General features: G+C 38.3%; 1 gene segment (V, D, J or C); it reads left to right on the top strand.

Moving 5' to 3' along the window:
* Window positions 1-905: 905 nt before the first annotated feature.
* LOC131907025 (immunoglobulin kappa variable 4-1-like) lies at window positions 906-2,845 on the top strand. The segment is given in 2 exon segments: window positions 906-1,006; window positions 1,198-2,845. Coding segments are annotated over 2 exon segments (432 nt in total).
* Window positions 2,846-24,347: the final 21,502 nt, after the last annotated feature.

Below are 24,347 nucleotides of genomic sequence, written 5' to 3'. Positions count from 1 at the left end.
AATCTATTGCTTGATTTGGGATGGCTATGCCCCCTTCTGGCAAGGTTTTTAATCTGTTCACTATATCAGCAAGAGCACCTTGACCCAGTTTCAACATAGCTAATTTCTAAATTACCATGGAATATGCATTTCTGGAATAAACACTCAGCACTGTTTGTCTACAGTCATGACTTCTTGAAGAAATTTGGTTTCTTTTATTCCTCTTCCCTTTCCCCAAATTTAGAGGCATCTTTCAGTTAGCGAAGTTGTGGGCATGATACTTGCTAGTTTCTGATAGGTTTATTTTTGTTTCAAGATTAAAGCTTCTCTGATCCTAGTTTTAAATTCATGACCCCCATTATTTCCATAGATCGAATTCTGGGCTGTTCTTTGCATCTCTGTCCCATGTTTATCCTGAAACTGGAGGCCAAATGTCTGAGACAGTGTTCATTGTCCTCTGTGTTAAGAGTGGCTTTGCAGATGGATGATAACAAATTTTGACCCAGTCTCTCTCTCTCTCTCTCTCTCTCTCTCTCTCTCTCTCTCTCTCTCTCTCTCTCTCTCCTTGTATTGTATGTTTTCTTACTCTGTTTCCTAATTTGTTGCAATTTTTTGAGCATATCTTATGTTTTCCTTTTCCCTAGGACTGACAATCCGAGATAGATCTCCTAACATTTCTACAAAAGTCACCTGATTTAAATGTCTTGGATTTTAACCCACAGCTGGTATTGGAGCACCTAGTAGATTTCTCTTGGAAAGCTGTAAGCAGATATCTTTCAGTGAGTGCTCATGCTCTCTGTGATGGTATTTTTAGCTGTTGATTGACACCAGGTGCTCTCACACAAACTCCCTAGGCATTTGCTTTTGTATTTGCTGACTACTTTGCATGAACCCTTCCAGCCCATCCATCTGCTCAGAATTTATAAACCAGGGCTTTGAATGTGAACTGAGCAACATCAGACAGGCAAGGGGAGCAAGATGGAGTCACAGACCCAAGTTCTCATGTCCCTGCTGCTCTGGGTGTCTGGTGAGAAATTCAAAACTATTATAATCATACCTTTATATACAAAACATCTTCATGTTGTCTCTGGGCATAATATTTCTTACATAATAATACTTTGATAATATGACATTATAAGGACATTAAATGACAACAAATCAACTGTCATAATCTGTGTTTTTTTTCTGTGCATATTCATTGTCTTTTCATGATCACAGGTATCTGTGGGGACATTTTGATGACCCAGTCTCCATCCTCCCTGGCTGTGTTAGCAGGAGAGAAGGTCACCATCAACTGCAAGTCCAGTCAGAGTCTGTTTGGTAGCAATAGCAAGAAGAACCGCTTAATCTGGCTCCAGCAGAAACCAGGGCAGGCTCCTAAATGTCTGATCTACTGGGGATCCACTCGGTACACTGGGGTCCCTGATCGCTTCACAGGCAGTGGGTCTGGGACAGATTACACTCTCACCATCAGCAGTGTCCAGGCTGAAGACCTGGCAGATTATTACTGTGTGCAGGATCATACTTTTCCTCCCACAGTGCTTCAGCCTCCAACAAAAACCTCCTCTGAGAGTCTCACCAGCTGCTTGCACCACATATAGCCCTTGGACCTGGACACTTCCACTTCCCCCTTTTGCCAAGAGCTGGTGTGCCTGAAGCCCTGATGTGAAAATTGCTGAGCCAAGCAAAAATAATGGGTTCAATGTCTCTTATGTCTTTTGGTATGAAAAAAATGTATATATGAAAATGCAGGAAAGAAACTAGTATTATCTTTCTGTAACAGTTTATCACAAGCCCTGTTGCTTGAATATGAGAGATTTATCTTTTTATAGTTCTAGAGTTCTGGTATCCAACATATGACTCTATGGGCTGAAGTGATGATGTAGGCAAACATCATTTTAGTTTGCTGCTCTAGGAAAGGTTCTTTCTTTTTCTAGCTTCTAGAGAACTTTCTTACTTCTTTACTGCTAAATATTTCTCAAGTTTTTTCTTTCCTTTTTCATAAATTCTTCTACTTTTAAATTACATTTTATTTAATTACATTTTTGTACATGCATGTGTATATGTATGTAGGTGCACAAGTGTAGTCAGAGGACAACTTGGACATGAGTCTTTCTTTTTGTTGTATTGACTCTGGGGATAAAATTCAGGTCTCATGTCAAGCTTTGTGGCAAGCATCTTTGCCCTCTAAGCAATCTTTCTTAACACTAAATTTCTTTATTAATGTATATTCATTGCATACAAACACCATAAAAACAATGTCTTTCAAGTGTGTCATATATTATGACCACATCCACTGATCTTCCTTATTTCCCCTTCCCTTTCCTGCTGTTACTCATTTTTACTGTAATCTCTTTTCTATTTTTTCACACACATATACATATATACATAAGTACATACACACATTTGTAGACACATACCACATACATATGCACATACACAAATACACACACACATATATGATCATGCACACATAAAATGATACACATTTATATATAATATACATGTATACATACAACATACAACATACAACATATTTAGGATCCACAAAGGAAAGAAAATGTGATATTTGTTGCTCATATTTCTGGGGCTACATCTCCCTCTGAATACTCCTCATCTGCTTTTCAACTCTTGAGACTGAGAAACCTCTCTCCACTCTAATGTTGGATGTAATGTTGTGTTAGCAGATGCTGCTCTCCAGTCTTTCCATCCCAAATCGATTATTGGAATTTAGTGTTTTTAGAGGGCAATCATTTGTGCTCCTGTGTAAACAGTATGCAGACTAATCTCATCAGTGTTCTGATTAAGAAATTTATTGAGCAACTATTTTGGAGATACAGCAGGGAACAAGTGTGTTACAGACTACATAAAATTGCTGGAGATCGAGAGACTGCCAGCACCCAATTGGACTAAGAGTGAGTTTTTGTCTAAGTGAGGCCCAGGGGCACAACCCTGCACCCCTAAACCACCACCCATTGCAGTCCCAGTTTCAGGCCAGTTAGGCAGGCAGACCTCCTGAAGACAGGTTGGACTACCACCATCCCCCATCAGACCCTGTAACCCAAGCCCCACCTCCCCAAATACCACCCACCCTCTGAGACTGCAACTGTTCCCTGAGACAGAGACTGCCAGCCTCTGATTGGACCAAGAGGTGAGTCTTTATCCACAAACCTGAACACCCAGCCCCTAGGCTTTGGGCCCAGGGGCATAACCCTGTGCTCCTTCACCACCACCCATTGCAGTCCCAGTTTCAGCCCAGTCAGGCAGGCAGACTTGCTGTGGGATGGTCGGTATGGCAAATGTGTTGCTGATTAGTCAATAAATAAAACACTGATTGGCCATTGGCTAGGCAGGAAGTGTAGGCGGGACAAGGAGGAGAATAAAGCTGGGAAGTGGAAGGCTGAGTCAGAGAGACACTGCCAGCCGCCACGATGACAAACAGCTTGTGAAGATGCCGGTAAGCCATGAGCCATGTGGCAAGGTATAGATTAATGGAAATGGATTAATTTAAGCTGTAAGAACAGTTAGCAAGAAGCCTGCCACGGCCATACAGTTTGTAACCAATATAAGTCTCTGTGTTTACTTGGTCGGGTCTGAGTGGCTGTGGGACTGGCAGGTGAGAGAGATTTGTCCTGACTGTGGGCCAGGCAGGAAAACTCTAGCTACACAGACTTCCTGCAGACAGGTCAGACTACCACCATCCCCCACCAGACCTTGTTACCCACAAGCCTCACCCCTCCCAACCCACCATGTGCCAACATTACAACTACTCCCTGAGACAGAGGCCACAAAGGCCAATTGGACTAAGAGCTTCTCCCTGAGACAAACAGTCCATCAGCACCAACTAGACCAAGAGCTCCCACTGGACCAAGAATATTGATCAGACCAAGAAAGCCTCCCTCAGACACAGACACCACTTGCACCAAGTGGAGAAAGAGATGGGTAGATGCCAGTGCAAAAATACAGTCAATAACAAAAAACCCACCATGGCTCCATCAGAACCTACATCAGCAAGACCTGAACATCCCTACACAAAAGAAACAGAAGAAATCGACCTTAAAGAAGACCTTAAGAAGAAGACAGAGATCTTTAAAGAGGAAATGAAAAATTCCCTTAAAGAATTAGAGGAAAAGTCAAACAAAAAATGGGAAGCAATCAGTAAATCCCTTGAAAGCCAAGAGAAAGCAATTAAACAAGTGAGGAAAACAGTTCAAGATTCGATTCTGAAATGGAGACAATAAAGAAGACACAAATTGAGGTAATGCTGGAAGTGAAAACTCTGAGTAAACAAACAGAAACTACAGATGCAAGCATAACCAACAGAATGCAAGATATGGAAGAGCTTATCTCTGATGTTGAAGACACAGTAGAGTAAATAGATTCATCAGTCAAAGAAAACACTAAAGTCAACAAAGTCATAACCCAAAATGTCCAGGAAATTTGGGACACCATGAAAAGACCAAACCTAAGAATAATAGGGATAGAAGAAGGAGAAGAATACCAACTCAAAGGCACAGAAAATATATTCAACAAAATCATAGAAGAAAACTTTCCCAACCTAAAGAAGGAAATGCCTATAAAAAATAAAAGAAGGTTACAGAACACCAAATAGACTGGATCCAAAAAAAAGCCCCCTCACCACATAATAATCAGACCACTAAACATACAGAATAAAGAAAAAATATTAAGAGCTGTAAAGGAAAAAGGCCAAGTTACATATAAAGGCAGACCCATAAGAATAACACTTGACTTATCAATGGAGACTCTAACAGCCAGAAGGTCCTAGACAGACGTTATGCAGATACTAAGAGACCATGGATGCCAACCCAGACTATTGTACCCAGCAAAACTCTCAATCAATATAGATGGAGTAAACAAAATATTCCATGATAAAACCAGATTTAAACAATATCTCTCCACAAACCCAGTCCTACAGAAAGCACTGGAAGGAAAAATCCAACCTAATGAATTTAGATATACCAATGAAAACACAGGCAAGAGATAGCTCCACACCAACAAATACCAAAGAAGGGAAACATACAACCCTACCACCAAAAAATAACAGGAATTAACAATAACTGGTCATTAATATCCATTAATATTAATGGTCTCAATTCACCTATAAAGAGACACTGGCTAACATAATGGATACGAAAACAAGATCCATCCATTTGCTGCATACAAGAAACACACCTCAACTTCAAAGACAGATACTACCTCAGAATAAAAGGCTGGGAAAAGACTTTCCAATCAAATGGATTTAAGAAATAAGCCATTGTAGCTATCCTAATATCTAATAAAATAGACTTCAAACTAAAATCAATCAAAAGAGATCAGGAAGTACATTACATATTTATCACAGGGAAAATCCAACAAGATGAAGTTTCAATTTTGAATATCCATGCCCCAAATACAAGAGCACCAATATTTGAAAAAGAAACATTACTAAAGCTTAAATCACATATCAAACCTCATACACTAGTAGTGGGAGACTTCAACACCCCACTCTCACCAATGGACAAGTCTGCCAGACAGAAACTTAACAGAGAAATAAGGGAACTAACTGACATTATGACTCAAATGGACTTAATAGGTATCTACAGAATATTCCACCCTAACAAAAAAGAGTATACCTTCTTTTCAGCACCCCCATGGAACCTTTTCCAAAACTGACCACATGCTTGGTCACAAAACAAATCTCAACAGATACAAAAAAATTGAAATAACCTCCTGTATCTTATCAGACCACCATGTCTTAAAGTTAGATTTCAACAACAACAAAAATTACAGAAAGCCTACAGTCTAATGGAAACTGAATAATGCCCAATTGAATCACCAATGGGTCAAGGAAGAAATAAAGAAAGAAATTAAAAATTTCCTAGATCTCAATGAAAATGAATGTACAACATACCAAAACTAATGGGACACTATGAAAGCAGTGCTAAGAGGAAAACTCATAGCTCTAAATGCCCACATAAAGAAGTTGGAGAAATCTCACACTAGTGACTTAACAGTACAACTGAAAACTCTAGAACAAGAAGAAGCAAACTCACCCAGGAGAAACAGATACCAGGAAATAATCAAATCAAGGGCTGAAATCCATAAAATAGAAACAAAGAGAACAATGCAAAGAATCAATGAAATTTACCTTTGTTTAAAGGGTTGGTTCTTTGAGAAAATCAACAAGATAGACAAGCCCTTATCCAAATTAATCAAAAAGCAGAGAAAGAGCATCCAAATTAACAAAATCAGAAATGAAAAGGGGGACATAACAACAGACAACAAGGAAATCCAGAGAATCATCAGGTCATACTTCAAAAACCTGTACTCCACAAATTGGAAAACCTGAAAGAAATGGATGATTTTCTGGATGGGTGCCACATACCAAAGTTAAATCAAGACCAGATAAACTATTTAAATAGACGAATAACCCCTAAAGAAATAGAAACAGTCGTTAAAAGTCTCCCAACCAAAAAAATCCCAGGACCAGATGGTTTCAGCACAGAATTCTACAACATTTTCAGAGAAGAGCTAATACCAATACTCTTCAAATTGTCCCACACAATAGAAACAGAAGGAACATTACCAAATTCCTTTTATGAGGCTAAAATCACCCGGATACCCAAACCACACAAAGATGCAACAAAGAAAGAGAATTACAGACGAATCTCCCTCATGGACATTGATGCAAAAATACTCAAAATACTGGCTAATCCAATCCAGGAACACATCAAAAAAATTTTCCACCATGATCAAGTACGCTTCATCCCAGAGATGCAAGGATGGCTCAACATATGAAAATCAGTCAATGTAATACATCACATAAACAAACTGAAAGAAAAAAAACCAACATGATCATCTCATTGGATGCTGAAAAAGCCTTTGAGAAAAATCCAACACCCCTTCATGATAAAGGTTCTAGAGTGATCAGGAACACAAAGAACATACTAAAACATAATAAAGGCAGTTTACAGCAAGCCAACAGCCAACATCAAGTTAAATGGAGAGAAACTCAAAGTGATTCTACTAAAATCAGGAACAAGACAAGGCTGTCCACTCTCCCCATACTTATTCAACATAGTACTTGAAGTTCTTGCTAGAGCAATAAGAAAACAAAAGGAGATCAAGGGGATACAAATTGGAAAATAAAAAGTCAAACTTTCACTATTTGCAGATGACATGATAGTATACATTAGTGACCCCAAAAATTCAACCAGAGAACTCCTACATCTGATAAACTCTTTCAGTAAGATGGCAGGATACAAAGTTAACTCAAAAAAAGATCAGTAGCCCTCCTATATACAAATGATAAATGGGCTGAGAAAGAAATCAGAGAAACATCACCCATTACAATAGCCACAAATAATATAAAATACCTTGGGGTAACTCTAACTAACCAAGTGAAAGACCTGTATGATAAAAACTTTAAGTCTTTGAAGAAAGAAATTGAAGAAGATATCAGAAAATGGAAAGATCTCTCATGCTCATGGATAGGTAGAATTAACATAGTAAAAATGGCAATCTTACCAAAAGCAATCTACAGATTCAATGCAATCCCCATCAAAATCCGAACACAATTCTTCACAGATTTGGAAAGAACAATACTTAAATTTATATGGAAAAACAAAAAAACCTATGATAGCTTAAAGAATCCTGTATAATAAAGCAACCTTGGAGGTATCATGATCCCTGACCACAAACTCTCCTATAGAGCAATAGTAATAAAAACAGCTTGGTACTGGCATAAAATCCGACACATGGACCAATGGAATCAAATTGAAGACCCTGACATTAATCCACACACCTATGAATATATGATTTTTGACAAAGAAGCCAAAACTGTACCATGGAAAAAAGAAAGCATCTTCAACAAATGGTGCTGGCATAACTGGATGTCAACATGCAGAAGATTGCAAATAGATCCATATCTGTTGCCATGCTCAAATCTCAAGTCCAAGTGGATCAAGGACCTCAACATAAATCCAGTTACACTGAACTTGATAGAAGAGAAAGTAGGAAGTAGCCTGAAATGAATTAGCACAAGAGACCGCTTCCTAAATATAACACCAGTAGCACAGACACTGAGAGAAACAATTAATAAATAGGACATCCTGAAACTGAGAAGCTTTTATAGAGCAAAGGACACCATCAATAAGACAAAATGGCAGTCTACAGAATGGGAAAAGATCTTCACCAACCCCACATCTGACAGAGGACTGATCTCCAAAATATATAAAGAACTCAAAAAACTAGACTTCCAAATACTGAATAATCCAATTAAAAAAGGGGCTACAGAGCTTAACAGAGAATTCTCAACAGAAGAATCTCAAATGGCTGAAAGACATTTAAAGAATTGCTCAACATCCTTAGTCATCAGGGAAATGCAAATCAAAACAACTCTGAGATACCATCTTACACCTGTCAGAATGGCTAAGATCAGAAACACTGAAGACACCTTATGTTGGAGAGGATGGGGAGCAAGGGGAGCACTCCTCCACTGTTGGTGGGAATGCAAACTTGTACAGCCACTCTGGAAATCAGTATAGCGCTTTCTTAGAAAATTGGGAATAAGTCTCCCTCAAGACCCAGCTATACCACTCTTGGGCATATACTCAAGGAATGCTCAATCTTACCACAAGGACACATGCTCAACTAGGTTTATATCAGCACTATTCATAATAGCAAGAACCTGGAAACAACCTAGATGCCCCTCAACTGAAGAATGGATAAAGAAAACGTGGCACATATACACAATGAAATACTACTCAGCAGTAAAAAACAATGATATCAAGAAATTTGCAGTGAAATGGATGGAACTAGAAAATATCATCCTGAGTGAGGTAACCCAGACTCAGAAGGACAAACATAGTATGTACTCACTCATAAGTGGATACCAGATGTGAGGGAAGGGATGGCCAGACTGCAAATCACAGCTCCAGAGAGGCTAGCTAACAAGAAAAGACCCTAGGAGGGACACATGGATAGCCTAGCGAAGGAGAAGTGGATGAGATCTACATGAGTGGACTGGGTATGTGTGTGGGGGGATGGTGGCAGAGGTTCAGGAGTGGGGAATGAGAACATAGGGAAATTGGAGGGTCGAGCTGGAACAGGGACAGAGTGGGAGGGCAGGGAGGGATATACCAAGATAGATGAGGACATCATGGGAAAAAGAAGAGGCAGGGTGCTGGGGAGGCTCTCAGGAACCCACAAGGATGACATCACCTTGGACTGCTGGCAGTGGTCCAGAGGGTGCCTGGACTGTCTACTTTGGTGACCAGTCTAGCGAATACTCTAACTATCATCATAGAGCCTTTGTCCAGTGACTGATGGAAACAGATGCAGAGATCCATGGCCAGGCACCAGGCTGAGCTCCAGGAATCCAATCAAGGAGAGAAAGGAGGGACTCTCCAGATGTGGAATGTCGAGATCATGACAGGAATAAGTGCAGAGATGACTGGCCACACTATTGGAGGCCCATGAACTGAAGTCTAGTGGCTGTGAAGCGCCCACGGGACTGGACTAGGCCCTCTGGATATGGAAGATGGTTGTTTTGCTTGAACTGTTTGCGGAGAACCTAGGCAGGGGGATCGGGATCCATCCCTGGTGCTCGGGCAGGCTTTTGGGAATCCAGTGCCTGTGGTGTGGGACCTTGCACAGCCTTGGTATAGTGGGAAGGGGATTGGACTTGCCTAGGCTCATTGTTTTGGGCTCTGCTGACTCCCCATGGGAGACCTTGATTTGGGAGATGTGGGGATATGGGGTGACTTGGGAGGGAGGGCTGGGAGATGGGAGGAGGGAGGAGGTGGGATCTGTGGGTGGTATGTAGAGTGAGTAGAAAATTTCTTAATAAAGAAAAATGGAAAAAAATGGCTGGAGATCTCGAAATACCTTAAAGCTGTCTGCTTGGGAATCAATGTGTCCAAACTTGTATGACGTGGTTTGCCTAGAAATACAGCTATGCCATTTGTTTCTCCAGGAAATCTTGAAGTGATGTGGGCTGTGCCGAGTTTAGAGTTTTCTTCACTGTGACCAAACATCTCAGGAAAACAACTTAATGAGCAATTATTTATTCAGCCCACAGTTTCTATTTCAGACCTAGGTAATTTAGCATCATTGCTGTGGTCCTAAATGAGGTTGAATGTCATACAGGAAGGATGTGACAGGAGAAAGATGCTTACCTCATGACAGCTGAGAAGCAAAGGGAGGTAGAATGAAGCCAGGGACTCTACACGGTCTTTAGAAGCATTCCCTCAGTTCCTCAATTAGCACTGACTTCATACTTTCCACTACTTCTGAATAATGCCATTTAATTATGAATCAGCAATGAATGAATCCAGTAATTGAGTCAGAGAACTCATGATCTATTCACTTTTAATAGTTAGATCCATAAGCTGGGAACCAAATATTTCACATAGGAGCCTTTTGAGTTATACTTCAGAAACAAAGTATAATACTAAAAAAAAAAAAAAAAAAAAAGACAGTGGAATGACATGCTAGTGGATTCATGATTGGAATATAGGTAGAACTGGAGAATAAGAATCTCCAACATGAATTATAAGAGAGATGGAAAACATACTTTACCTTAGAATAAGGTAACAGTCTGAACATTTTGTTGACCTACTTCAAAGGAAATGTCTGTCTTGGGAGCTTGAAATGTTGATAGCTTTAACCATATGTGCAGGCAGCTGTTTGGTTATGTCCATTTAGATTGTTATTTGTTCTCTCCTGTCCTTGCTCAGAGCTCCTCAGTGGTTATGGAACATGGCCAAGAAGTCAGAAGGGACAGATCATGGCCTTCTAATCAGTTCCTACTTGTATTTTTGTAGAAGAGAATTCTTTAGAGACTGGTACTATTTGAAATTTCTAGGAAATGTGGCCTTGTTGGAGGAAGTGTGTCATTTTGGGTTTACTTCTAGATTCCAAAAAACACATTCCAAGCCCAGAGTCTCTCTCTTCCTGCTGTCTGCAGATCTTGATGTAGAACTCTGTCCTACTCCTCCAGCACTGCGTCTGTTTGCATTCCACAATGCTCACTGCCATGATGACCATGCACTAAAACTCTGAAAATGTAAAAAAGCTCAATTAGATGCTTTCCTTTATAAGAATTATCATAGTCATGCTCTCTCTTCACAGCAATAGAACACTGATGAAGACTTCTACTCTATGCTGATTCATATTTGTTCAGTAATATGTCTAGTGCAGAAGTAGCTGAATCATATGGTAGTTCTATGTTTTCTTGAGGACCCTCCATACTGAAGTTCACAGTGCCTGTACCAGTGTGCATTCCCTTTAGCAGCAGATACTGCTTGCTCTTTCCCATAGTCTTGCCTTCATTTATAGTCATTTTCATGATTTCTTTTGAATTTGTTATTCAGGGGAAATGATTTTTATATTTTTGCTTTTCTTACTATCCCACTGTCAAAATGTGAAAAATCCACATGTCAAAAAAGATCATGTAGAAGTCACTAACCATCTTTAGAAGAACTCAAGTTATTGATACCCTAGAACATCCTTTACCTTCAATCATATGTATTTATTCAGAAGTGATTTGATAATGTTTAGTGTTCTGCTCCATATTGACATGCTTATAATGAAGGAACTGAAAGCAGTATTAAGGCTTTGCTTGCATGAAGCTATGTTTCCCATGGGATACAGAGCTCTACTGTAACTTGTTGATTTGTTTTCTCCCTCTCATACAAGTTCAACAATTTCCTATGATTTTTCCAAAGACAAGTGAAACATGATGGCAGTTGGACCATCTATGTAGGAGGGATTTCATTTTATTTTATAGCATTGTATGAGGACATTGTGTGCCTTGTACAAGGTGATAAGTAACATCATCCGCATCCTCTATTCCACTGATTTGGGCATGAATGTCCTGGACTTTGCCACCCACATTCCATGATTAGAAACCTGATCTATACTACATAATGACTTTATAAGTTACTGACAGAATATGCAATTAGGAAGTTGCTTCATCTCCAGTCAAGACCCATTGTCATTTAGACTGTCATGAACCTGATGTTTCTGTTTGGAACTCTTATATATCAGTAGCTTTTGTCATTGTCCTGATTTATGTACTACCCATGTCAAGTAGGTGTTTACATCACTTAATAGGAAGCACTGATTTGACCTACAAGAGATGGTGTCAGGTCTCTACTAATGGTAGCCAGAGATAAGAATCTTAGTCATTTCAGTATCTCCAGTGGATCCTGAGAGAATGGCAGACTAAGGTGAAGTCATATGAATTCATTAGCTGTGGTGATCTTTTATCTGTGTCCCCCAATAAAATTTATCTGAGGATCAGAGGAAAAAGCCAGCCACCGTATTAAACATAGAAGTCAGGCAATGGTAGCACATGTCTTCAATTATATCACTTGGGAGGCAGGGATCTGTCTGGATCTCTGTAAGTTAAAGGCTACACTGGGAACAGAGCCAGGCATGGTAGCACACACCTTAAATTCCAACACTAGTTAACCATAGAGGTCTGGAGGTCTATACAGACAGACAGGAAGTGATGTAGCTGGATGGAGAGAGGAAATGAAATGCAGAACAGATAGGCATATAGGCATGGATATAAAGGAAGTATGACTCTGGAGACTGAGGCTTCTGTAAAGTGAGGTTGGCTGTGGCTTTTTCTATTCCTCTGATCTCTCAGGTTTTCACCCCTACATCTGGCTTCATGTTTTTTTTTTATTAATAAGACCATTTAGCAATTTATCTACAATTGCAACTCTAATTATTGTGGCAAGAATTCACTAAAAAGCTACTTGTGACCTTACAGGTCCCACTGTTCAGGCCAGAGCTGCATGTGGCTGGATCACCATCCCACATGGGCCAGAGTCTCTTTGGCTTTTTCTCTCCTTGTGGGTGGTGGCCTCTCTATGGATTTCCATCTCAGAATGCTACCACACTAGATAACTGCTTTGAAATTCCCTCGGACTTCTACTGTTCTATGCAGTCGACAGACTTGATAAGTCAATTAAAATATCTTAAAGGGAGAAATTAGTTAAAAGAGGTTTTTTTTCCCACATTGAAAAATGGGAAACATTTTTACAATGGTAGGAATTTGGTCTCTGTTTGATAACACATTAGGCAGTCTGAAAATGGAACAACTAAATGAGAGGATAGTAATGTTGATGGGATGTATGTAACATCAAGTATGAATATTATTTGTTTGATCATTTTTATTTTATCATTAAAAAGTTTGATCAATCTGCCAAAATAGAAGCTTTAGAAAAACCTGTTAAAATGAATTATAGAGAAATTCAGACCCAGACAGAAGAATTTAAAGGTGAACCTATATTAGGATTGACTTTAGAAAAACCTGTTAAAATGAATTATAGAAAGATTTAGACAAAGACAGAAGATTTAAAGGTGAACCTATCTCAGTAATGAATTATATTGCTACAGAGAAACAGCCTCAGGTTACCAGACAGCAAACATTAATCTACCCGGTAACCTTATAGGAACTGCCAAATGCTCAAAGGTGTGTATGAGCTATCTAGATTCCAGTGGAAATGTTAGATTTGAGATTTAAAGAAGTTGTAGTATCATATGGCATGTATTCTCCATTTGTAAAGCAGATGTTACACTCGTGGTCAATTTGAAATAGAATTATCCCCCAGGACTGGAAAGAATTGGTTACAGCTGTCCTAGAGGCTGGACCACAGTTACAGTGGGGAATGTGGTGGAAAGAAGAGGCTAAAAGTATAGAGCAATGATGTAGGACTAGAGGTGTGAAAATTTCTCAGGATCAGCTTCTTGGGGAAGTATTGGTGAAATTATTAAGGCCACTCCACATAGTTAAAAGGAAGGTTTATTTAGTGGTGTAACTTACAAATTAAGGGTTAGGTAGGTTGCAGAGTCTGGGGAAGACATAGCGCAGTCTGGAGTTCTCTGGAGAACTCTGCTCGGTCTACCTCTAGCATCCAGGGTTCAGGAACCAAAAGAGACAGTGCATCGGGTCTTGGGTCTTCAGGGTCCTCTCTTGGCCCTGCTTTGTAGACGTGACAGTTACCGAAGCCTCAATGGGGGTTGGAACTTCCAGATCAAGATTGGAATGGTTACCCACTACAGGGAAGGCAATTATTGATATACAAAGACAATGTTTATATGATAATTAAATCCTAATTCTATGCTGCATGGCAGCCACAAATGCATGGGACAGATTTGATGAAGGAGAAAATAAAATTGAGTCATTTATGAAAGTTATACAAGGCCCCAAAGAAACCTTATAGATTTTTTACAAAGGCTGTCTTCAGCAGTAAATAGAATGATACCAAATTCAGAAGCTAGACTGCTGTGGGACGTCATTCTGTATGCTGTGAGCATGTGTTGCTCTGATTGGTTGGTAAATAAAATGCTGACTGACCAGTAGCCAGGTAGGAAGTATAGGTGGTGCAAGAGATGAGGAGAATTCTGGGAAGAGGAAGGGCTGGGTCAGGAGTCACCAGTCAGACACAGAGGAAACAAGATTCAAAGGTAGTACTGAATAAAGATAATAAGCCATGTGGCTAAACACAGGTAAGAATTATGGGGTAATTTAAGTGTAAGAGCTAGTCAGTAATAAGCTTGAGCTAATGGCCAAGCAGTTATAATTAATATAAGCTTCGGAGTGATTATTTTATAGGCAGGCTACTGGATTGCAGGGGCCTGGCAGGAGCAGAGAAACCTTCCTACTACAAATGACACCCAGACATGGTGGCAAGAGTTTCCACCTAAAACATGAGAGAGCTTAAGAAGAGATTATAAATGTAGGTAAGAGCACCTTCCTAGTTCATGTTGCTCATGGTAGGCTGAGGTATAGTGATGTGTCCCTTGGCTATGGTGGCTTTGTGGCTTCTGGGCTGGAGCTCCAGCATGGTGGATTTCCCGAAAGTTACACAGAGGTTTCTCTAAACTGTGCAGAGCACTGCATGGTGGGTTTAGCTTTTGCTAGCACAGACAAAAAAAATGATTTCTGTGATATGTGCTGCTTTTATGGAAGCATAAAGCTACTGCTTCCAAGAGTTGGTGGTGCACGTGGCTCCCAGAGCTGGCAGTAAGTGTACCACTGCCATATTGGAAAGATGAAGTGGGCAAAGCCAGCAAGGCTTCTGCTTCAGTACTTGTAGCTGGAGAGTTTTTTCTCCGGGTCCCGCCAACCCCCGGCAGTCCAACAGCCCACTTATAAAATAAACACACAGACGCTTATATTAATTAAACTGTTTGGCCTAATGGCTCAGGCTTCTTCTAGCTATCTGTTCTTACATCTTAAATTAATCCAGTTTTATAAATCTATACCTTGCCATGTGGCTAGTGGCTTACCGGCATCTTCACATGTTGCTTGTCATGACGGCAGCTGGCAGTGTCTCCCTCTGCCTTCCTGTTCTCTCAGTTCTCCTCTCTGTTAGTCCCACCTATACTTCCTGCCTGGCTACTGGCTAATCAATGTTTAATTTATTGACCAATCAGAGCATTTGACATACAGACCATCCCACAGCAAGTACTAGCCACTGCAGTTTAAGCAATAGATTCACAATAAGGCAGATTCAAATGAAATAAGATGTTAAATGGTTTATAGTGTGTGTAAAAATGTATGTAGTCTTAGAAGAGAGAAGAAAATGAATATAAAGAAATAGTTATATAAAGAAATAGTTTTAAAAAATAAAATCTTTAAGGAGACAGTAAAGGTAATATAAAAATAAGCCATGTAAAGATGAATATTACACAGAGAATCTGGATTGTGTTGTCTTTGGGATTTTTTTAACTGCAGAAAGATATTTGATTGTAAAGACTGCTGATTTATATATTATATATATATTTAATATATTATATATATTTAATATATAATATTATATATTATATATATTTAATATATAATATTATATATATATATATATAAAAGATACTTTGACTTCAAAATTTGTGTCTAAGGATACATTGCTTTGGAAAAGAGGTTCTTTTTTTTTGTTTCCACAGAAGATGAGAACCTATGGATTGCTTCTAAGCTAAGATGGTTTGATTGACAAAGACTCCCTGAGAGGTCTCCAGATGTTCCAACTTCCAGATCAGCTCCAAAGCAACTGGCTCAGACAATGCAGCCTCACAGACTATTCCAGTCAGGACTTGACCACAGTTCTTAATTTTCTCAGGATCCCCATAAGATTGCCAGAGCCCCCATCCAGCAGGAAGTAATATGAGAAGCTATGTCCCAAATCTCAAAATATTGTTTATAAATGTTTATTTTTATTTAAAGGGGATTGATTATAAATTCAATCTTTCTAAAGAAGAAAAGGGGATAGTATAGATATGACAGGATGAAAGGTTAGATCATTGAACCCACTTTTAAAGAGCAACAACTTGTTTAAAAATGTTTTACACTGCTATGGATTTTAGTTTTCTGATACAAATTTAAAGTTAATTTTGTTATACTGTATGTATATTTCTCCTCTTGTTTAAAGTATTTTGTTTGTGCAACTCATTTAAAATTGTCATGTATAGTTGAGAAATACAGATAATCAAACTTATAGTCATGTTAGTTAATTTTTCTAGGTATACATAGATATATTTCAATTATGTAGGAAATCTTCAAACACTTCAAAGACCTACAGAATGTGGCATTTAAAATGTTTTAAAAACTTAGACTTTCCTGGTCAATGATAAACATCTGCTCCTGGCGGCAACAATTTACTTCAAAGAGGAAGATGGATGTTGAAGACACTCCATATGCAGTTTATCTTCTTCTTGGCAAAAAATAGCCATTTTGGCAAGAAACTGTTCTTGCCTTACTGCTTAAAAATGTATTGAATGGACATGAAGGACACATAAGAAGGTGACCACTGAATTTCGCAAGATGAGATGGTCCTTCAGGTTCCTGCTTCACAGAGGAGACTGCCAGATATTCTATAGGACACATAGAGAAGTAACTGGGAGACTCTAGGTCTATAGGTTGAAGATGGATACCCTGACATTGTAGAAGAACTTTGGGTGACTGTCCAGGCAGGCAGCTGTCTCTGTAATTTCTAGAATTTTGCAAGTTGCTTACAATGCATTTCCTGTTTACTTAGGTAATATTATATCCTTCTGGGGTCTTTGGTGTAGTTGAAGACTAGATAGTTTTTCCTTGGTTATGATACAAGACAAAATTAGATATGAAATTTTAGACTCACAAATATAAGATAGAATATTTTCTTTAATTTTGCCAAATACAAATAAACTAGATATTATAACAGTAATTCTTGCTTGATAACTGTTTTGTTATATGTAATTTTACTATGTTAAAGTTAAAACCTTCCCTTTTGATTAGGCAGAAAACGGGAAGCATTGTGGATTGTCGTTCTGTATGCTGTGAATATGTGTTGCTTTGATTGGTTGGTAAATAAAATGCTGATGACCAGTAGCCAGGCAGGAAGTATAGGCAGGGCAAAAGATGAGGAGAATTCTGGGAAGAGGAAGGGCTGGGTGAGCAGTCACCAGCCAGACACAGAGGAAATAAGATGTAAAGGCAGAACTGAGAAAAGGTACCAAGCCACGTGGCTAAATATAGATAAGAATCATGGGGTAATTTAAGAGTAAGAGCTAGTCAGTAATAAGCTTGAGCTAATGGCCAAGCAGTTATAATTAATATAAGCTTCAGAGTGATTATTTTATAGGCAAGCCATGGAACTGTGAGGGCCTGGCACGATTAGTGAAACTTTCCTACTACACTAGATAGATTATAATTGAATCATTAGCTTTTGTGAATGCTAATGAAGTGTGAAAAAGGGCAATCAGGCCACATGAGCACCCTTGGAGGACTGGATCAGGGGACACAAGTAAAATTGAGTCTCATGACCATGATCATATATGGATAGGAGTGGAGATTTCAAGAGCTTTCAAGAAAAATAATAATTTCAGATGCTTTAATTGTGGTAGACAAGGTCACCTAAAAAGGGAGTGTAAACAGGGCATTCCTAGAAACAATGTTTCTTCAAGTAACAATGGCAATAGAATGTTCCTCCCTTCTGGATTATGTAGAAGATGTAGTAATGGTAAACACTGGACTAATGAATGTAGATCTACAAGGGACAGGCAAGGTAATCCTTTGCCTTTTTCATTGGGAAACTCCCTCAGGGGCCTCTTACAGGCCCTCATGGCAAATTCAGTTTAGTCCTTTCCTGCCATCATAGAAGAAAACCCTTCTCAGAGCAATTAAATAACCAAATGCCTTTTGTAAAAAACCATGCTGCTCGGGGTTATAAAACAGCTATAGCAGAGAGAACAAAAAAATCAGAAGAAACCATAAAGTAAATTTTTTTGGCAAACTTCTATAAATGAACAAACACTAAAATTGAAAACATGAATAAATGACATTTCCTTGGAAGATCTTGTAGACTCAGGTGCTAATGTCACAATAATTGCACCAGAATTTTGGCATCCAAATTAGCCTCTTCAGGAGATAAATGTTCAGCTATTAGGGATTGGAACATTATCTCAAGTGAAACAGAGTGCAACATGGTTCGAATATATAGGGTCAGAAGGACAGAAAGGAAAATTAAAACCATATGTGACCAATATAGCTATGAATTTATGGGGCTATGATCTATTACAACAAAGGAATACAAGGATTAACATTCCTCCAACCTCAGAAACAAACCATAAACTAACACATGTTTCTGAGAGAAATATTAGGAGATATTATAAACAGCAGTCACTGGCCATCCAGATTGTACAAGAACAGGGAACAACTGCTGATCTTTCAAAGACACCAACAGCTCTATCTTTAGAGTGATTAACAGACAAGCCTGTCATCCAGGCACTGGCACTGGGTCCTGTGCTCATTGCATGAGTCGGCTATTTGAAACCTGGGGCCTATGCAGGGTCGCTTGGCTCGGCCTGGGAGGAGGGGACTGGACCTGCCTGGACTGAGTCCACCAGGTTGATCTCAGTCTGTGGGGAAGGCTTTGCCCTGGAGGAGATTGGAATGGGAGGTGGGCTGGGGGGAAGGTGAGGGGGGCGTGAGGGGGGAGAACAAGGGAATCTGTGCCTGTATGTAGAACTTAATAAAAAAAAGAAAAAAAAAAGAAAATGAAAATGACATGAAAAAAAAAAACAAAAAAAAAAAACAGACAAGCCTGTATGGGTTCAGCAATGGTCTTTAACAACAGAGAAACTGCAGGCTTTAGAAGAACTGGTACAAGAACAGTTGAATGCTCAAAATATTGAAGAATCAACCAGCCCTTGGAATTCTCCTCTATTTGTTATTAAAAAGAAATCTGGTAAATGGAGAAGGGTAACAGACCTTAGAGCAATTAACAAAATAATTCAGCCAACAGGCTCTCTACAATCTGGAATCCCTTTGCCTATTCTGTTACCTAAAGGATGGCCTCTTATAGCTATTGATTTAAAAGACTATTTCGTCTCAATACCCTTACAAGAAAAAGATGGATAAAGATTTGTCTTCATGGTGCCTACTTACAATAATTCTCAGCCAGTTAAGTGACATCAATGGAGTGTTCTCCCACAGGGAATGTTAAATAGCACAACTTTGTGCCAATGTTTTTAATGACAGCCATTAGAATCAATATGTACAGTTTCCCAAATCTATAATTTATCTTTACATGGATGATGTTTTACTAGCTGATTCAAATGCAGATACTTTAGAAAGAATGTTTGAAGAAGTAAAGAAAATTTAGCCTTGTTGGGGATTACAATTTGCTCCTGAAAAGATACAGAGAGGAGATTCTATTAATTATTTAGGATATAAAATAGGTCTACAAAAATATTAGACCACAAAAAGTACAAATAAGGCGAGATTGATTATGGACTCTTAATGACTTTCAAAGGTTATTTGGAGACATTTCTCATCTGTGGACTCTTGTTGGGATAAAAAATGATGAACTGAGTAATCTGTTCAAAACCTCATAAGGGGAGAAGGACTTAAATAGTCCAAGAGAATTATCAGCTGAAGCTGAGAGAGAATTGGCCTTGGTGGATAGGAAAGTACAGAAGGGACATGTGAATTGTGTGGATCCAAAGCTTGACTGCATTTTGATTATTTTACCCTCTAAGCATTATCCTACAGGAATTTTAATGCAGAGGGAAGATATATTGGAATGGATATGTCTACCAATTAAATAGAGTTAAAAACTTATGTGGAAAAGATCTCTGACTTGATTTTAAAAGGAAAATTGAGACTTCATCAATTAGCAGAAATAGACCCCACAGAAATTGTAGCACCTTTAAATAAGGAGGAAATTGACAAATTATGGGCATAAAGTGAACCTTGGCAAAGAGCTTACAGTAATTTTTTGGGAGAGATTAACAACAAATATCCCAAAAGTGATAGAATTCAACTTATAAAGAGAGCTGATTGGATTTTGCCTCTCATTCTATGGAAAAACCCATATCTGGAGCCCATACATTTATACAGATGCAAACAAAGAAAAGCAGGTTACAAATCAGATAATTTAAGTAAAGTGGTTCAAAGTCCTTATAATTCAGTTCAAAAATCGGAATTGTATGCTATTCGGATGGTATTAATGAATTCTTTGGAACCTCTCAACATATTATGGTGAAAGGGTGGTATTACATATTGAGATTGCAGAATTTATTCCTGAGGAGTCAGAATTAACTTTTCTTATTTATTCAGTTAAAAGATATAGTCAGGAATAGGAATCATCCCTTATATATATATAACTCACATCTAATTCCATATGGGTCTGCCAGGCCCTCTAGCACAAGGTAATGACAAGATTAATAAACTATTTATAGGAAAGGTGCTGGAGGCCTCAGAATTTTATAACACCATGTCAAGAGTAAGAGCTTGAAAAAGGATATTTCCATAACCTGGCAACAAGCCAAGTAAATTGTAAGGAAATGTCCTACTTGTTCTTTTTACAATCAGACTTCATTACCAGCAGGATGTAATGTAAAGGGTACTTAAGAGGAATGAAATCTGGCAGATGGATGTGTTTGACTTTGCAGAATCTGGAAAATTGAAATATGTACAGCATCCCATTGATATCTATTCAGGATTTCAATGGGCAATTGCTCTGAGTTCTGAAAAAGCTGATTCATTCTGTAATCATACATTTGTTAGAAGTTATGGGCATCATGGGTATACCTGCATAAATTCCAGTATATGTCTCTGGTAAAATGAAACAGTTTTTTGCTTATTATAATATAAAGCATATTACAGGTATACCACATAATCTACAGGTCAAGCAGTCATAGAAAGATCAAATAGAACTCTAAAGGATATGCTAAATAAACAGAAAGGGGTAACAAAAACTCCAGAAATACATTACATAATTCTTCGTTAACTTTGAGTTTTCTCAATGCTAATGAGAAAGGAACAACAGCTGTGGAGACACATTGGATAATAGAAAAAAATACAGAATTAATCAGCCTATATACTTTAAAGATGTGCTGACCTCAGAATCGAAACCAGGATATGTATTACGTTGGGAATGTGGTTTTGCTTTTGTTTCTACAGGAGAAGAAAAGCTATAGATACCATCAAAATGGATAGAGGTTTGATTTGAACAAAAGACCTTTATTTAGAAGAGGTAATAGTTCATCAACCAGCATGACCACCCAATTTAAAATTAACTTATACTACTAACAAATGCTTTTCATTTAATCAGATGTCATTTGTCAAAAGGGGACCTCCCCAAAGGCTTGGGGAAGGGCTTTTGTTTTTGTCTTTCAGGAGAATGAAGGTTAAAGAATCTGAAGAACACTGGACAAATGAGACATCTGAAGAAAAAGGACAAATCATCCAGAAAAAAAATGTCCCAAGGAAAGGAGTAAATTGGCCTATTGGTATATCACATATAAAATGTCATGTCTTCCTAAATGTTTGTTTCTGCTGTTTTCTACAGACATGTAACACAAATGGTCTTTATGTAGTCCCAATTCAATTAAAAATTAAAGCTGGCTTTGGAATTGGAGAACGGCTCTTTCCTTCTTTAAATCCAAGCATGTTTGTTAAACATAAAATGCAAAATCTCTGTATCATGTCAGAAGAACCATCTGATATGGGACAGAAGAAAATAAGAATTAATGGACTTATCTATTGCTACTGATCTCATAATTCTTTGGTTCCATTTTGATTCTTTAAACTTTTCTTAAGGTGTTAGTTTTATGTTAAAATTTATAAGATATATATATATATATATATATATATAACTTTTGTTGTGATATTAATGGTTGTATAGAGTATTAACTAATTCTAGAAAAAAAGCTTCATCTAGCTGCCTGTATATGTTTTCCTGTTTTAGTCTCTATCAGTTTTCTGCAGGGAATCATGACCAGGCCTAACAGCAAATTTGAAGTCTCTAAAAAGATAATGGGGCCCCATGACAATGATTCCACATGGACAATAATAATACGACTAACCTGACAAACATCACCCACAGATCATCTTTGGATTACAAACTGCTCAGGACAATTTTAAGATGGCTAGCTGAGATGATCCAGCCTCACAGACTACTCGAACAAGGACTTGAGATAAGCCCTGCACTTTCAAATTATTCAGAGACTGGACAACAAATGATACAGCTACCTCTCCCAGGACTTGACAATTAACTTATTTCTTTTCAGGATACCCTAAAGATGCCTTCACCCCCAAAACAGCAGGAAGTAATTTTAAGAACATGACACCCACATTCCCAACAGATGGGTTGGGTTGTTTTTGGTCTTTCAGTGGGTTTTGGATAATTGTCAGTGTTTAGGATAGTTGGTTACAAGTTGTTACTTTTGATGGTCATGGAAAATGGCTAAACAAAGGAGATTAGATTTAAGGTTCTTGTTTGAAAAAAAAAGCAGGATATAGGTATGAGGTGGATTATTGAATCTACTATATAAAATGATATAGAAATGATAGAATAAAGGGTAGATTATTGAATCTTCTCTGAAAAGAAAAAAAAGGATAGATACAATATAGATAAAAAGGTAGATTATTGAATCTACTTTTAAAAGGCAACTGCTAGTTTTAAATATTTTACATTGAATTGGATTTTTTGTATATTGTATACAAATTATGTATATTGCTACAAATTTGAGATTGATTTAAACATATATGTAGCACAAATCTCTGACAGTTTTATTAATAAACAAAATCAGAGCCAGGTATTGGGGTGAAACCTGGAAGATCAGAGAAGCACAACAAGCTTCCTCACCTTGCCAATTCCTCAGCTGATCCTGTTTCCTCAGACTGGAAGCTTCTGAGTCCTCATCCAGATGGATCTCAGCTGAACTGCTGCTCAAAAGCCTAAAAGCTTAACCAGCTCTAGTTCTGGTCCTCACAACTTAAATACCTTTCTGCTTTCTGCCATCACTTCCTGGGATTAAAGGCTCTTGTTACCACACCTAGCTGTTTCCAGTGTGGCTTTGAACTCAGAGATCCAGAGGATCTCTGCCTCTGGAATGTTAGGATTAAAGGCGTGTGTGCCACCATTTTCTGGCCTCTATATCTAGTGGCTGTTCTGTTCTCTGACCCCAGATAAGTTTATTAGAGTGCACAATATTTTGGGGAACACAAAATCACCACACATATATGATAAGATAAAAGGTAGATTATTGAATCTATGTTTAGAAAGTCACTATTAGTTTTAAGTATTTTACATTGGATTGGATTTTTGTATATTGTATACAAATTATGCATATTGACACCAATTTGAGATTGATTTTGTTAGGAAATACTATACATATATTTCTAATCTTGTTCAAGATATTTTTCCTATGCAATTCACTTAACAATGTAGTGCAATTTGCTAATCCTTGAAAGTTATTATTACCAACTATTAGGATATAGAGAAATGAAAGTTAGTAATTAGTCATTAGAATGGAACTTGTAGTCATATTAGGTATGTTTTCAATGTCAAGCAGAGATATATTTTAGATAGATAGGTCATCTTCAAACCCTTCAGAGATCTACAGAATATGGCATTTAAGATGTTTTAATAATTTTTTTTCTTTTTTTATAACTATGAGACATGTCTGCTTCTGGCAGCATCAATATACTTCATTGAAGATATGGTCATTGAAAAACCTCCACATGGAGTTTACTTTCACTGTGGCAAAAGTTAGCCACTGGACAAGAAATTGCCCTCTAATTGACTGCTGACAGTATGCTGTCCAAAATGGACAAGCAGGAAAAAAAAAAAAGGACTGCCCATCCTTACCAAGACAAGTGTGGGTGCAGCTTTGGCAACAGGCATCTTCTGAGGCCAGGACAATATGGCAACATCACTGAAGTGGCTTCATAATCCAGAAAAGGTACAGTGCCCCTTCCTTTGAAGGCAGCTGAGCAGGTAGTGGACCGATGGCTCCTGGTGTGCAATGGAACAGTAGCTGAAGCAGTTATTCTTGGAGGAGCAACTAGGCTGATGGAGTCTGGC

Source organism: Peromyscus eremicus, chromosome 3, assembly GCF_949786415.1.
Source record: "Peromyscus eremicus chromosome 3, PerEre_H2_v1, whole genome shotgun sequence".
Classification (NCBI taxonomy): Eukaryota; Metazoa; Chordata; class Mammalia; order Rodentia; family Cricetidae; genus Peromyscus; species Peromyscus eremicus.
The sequence above is the reverse complement of the archived record's forward strand: the minus strand, read 5'-3'. Positions and strand labels throughout refer to the sequence as shown.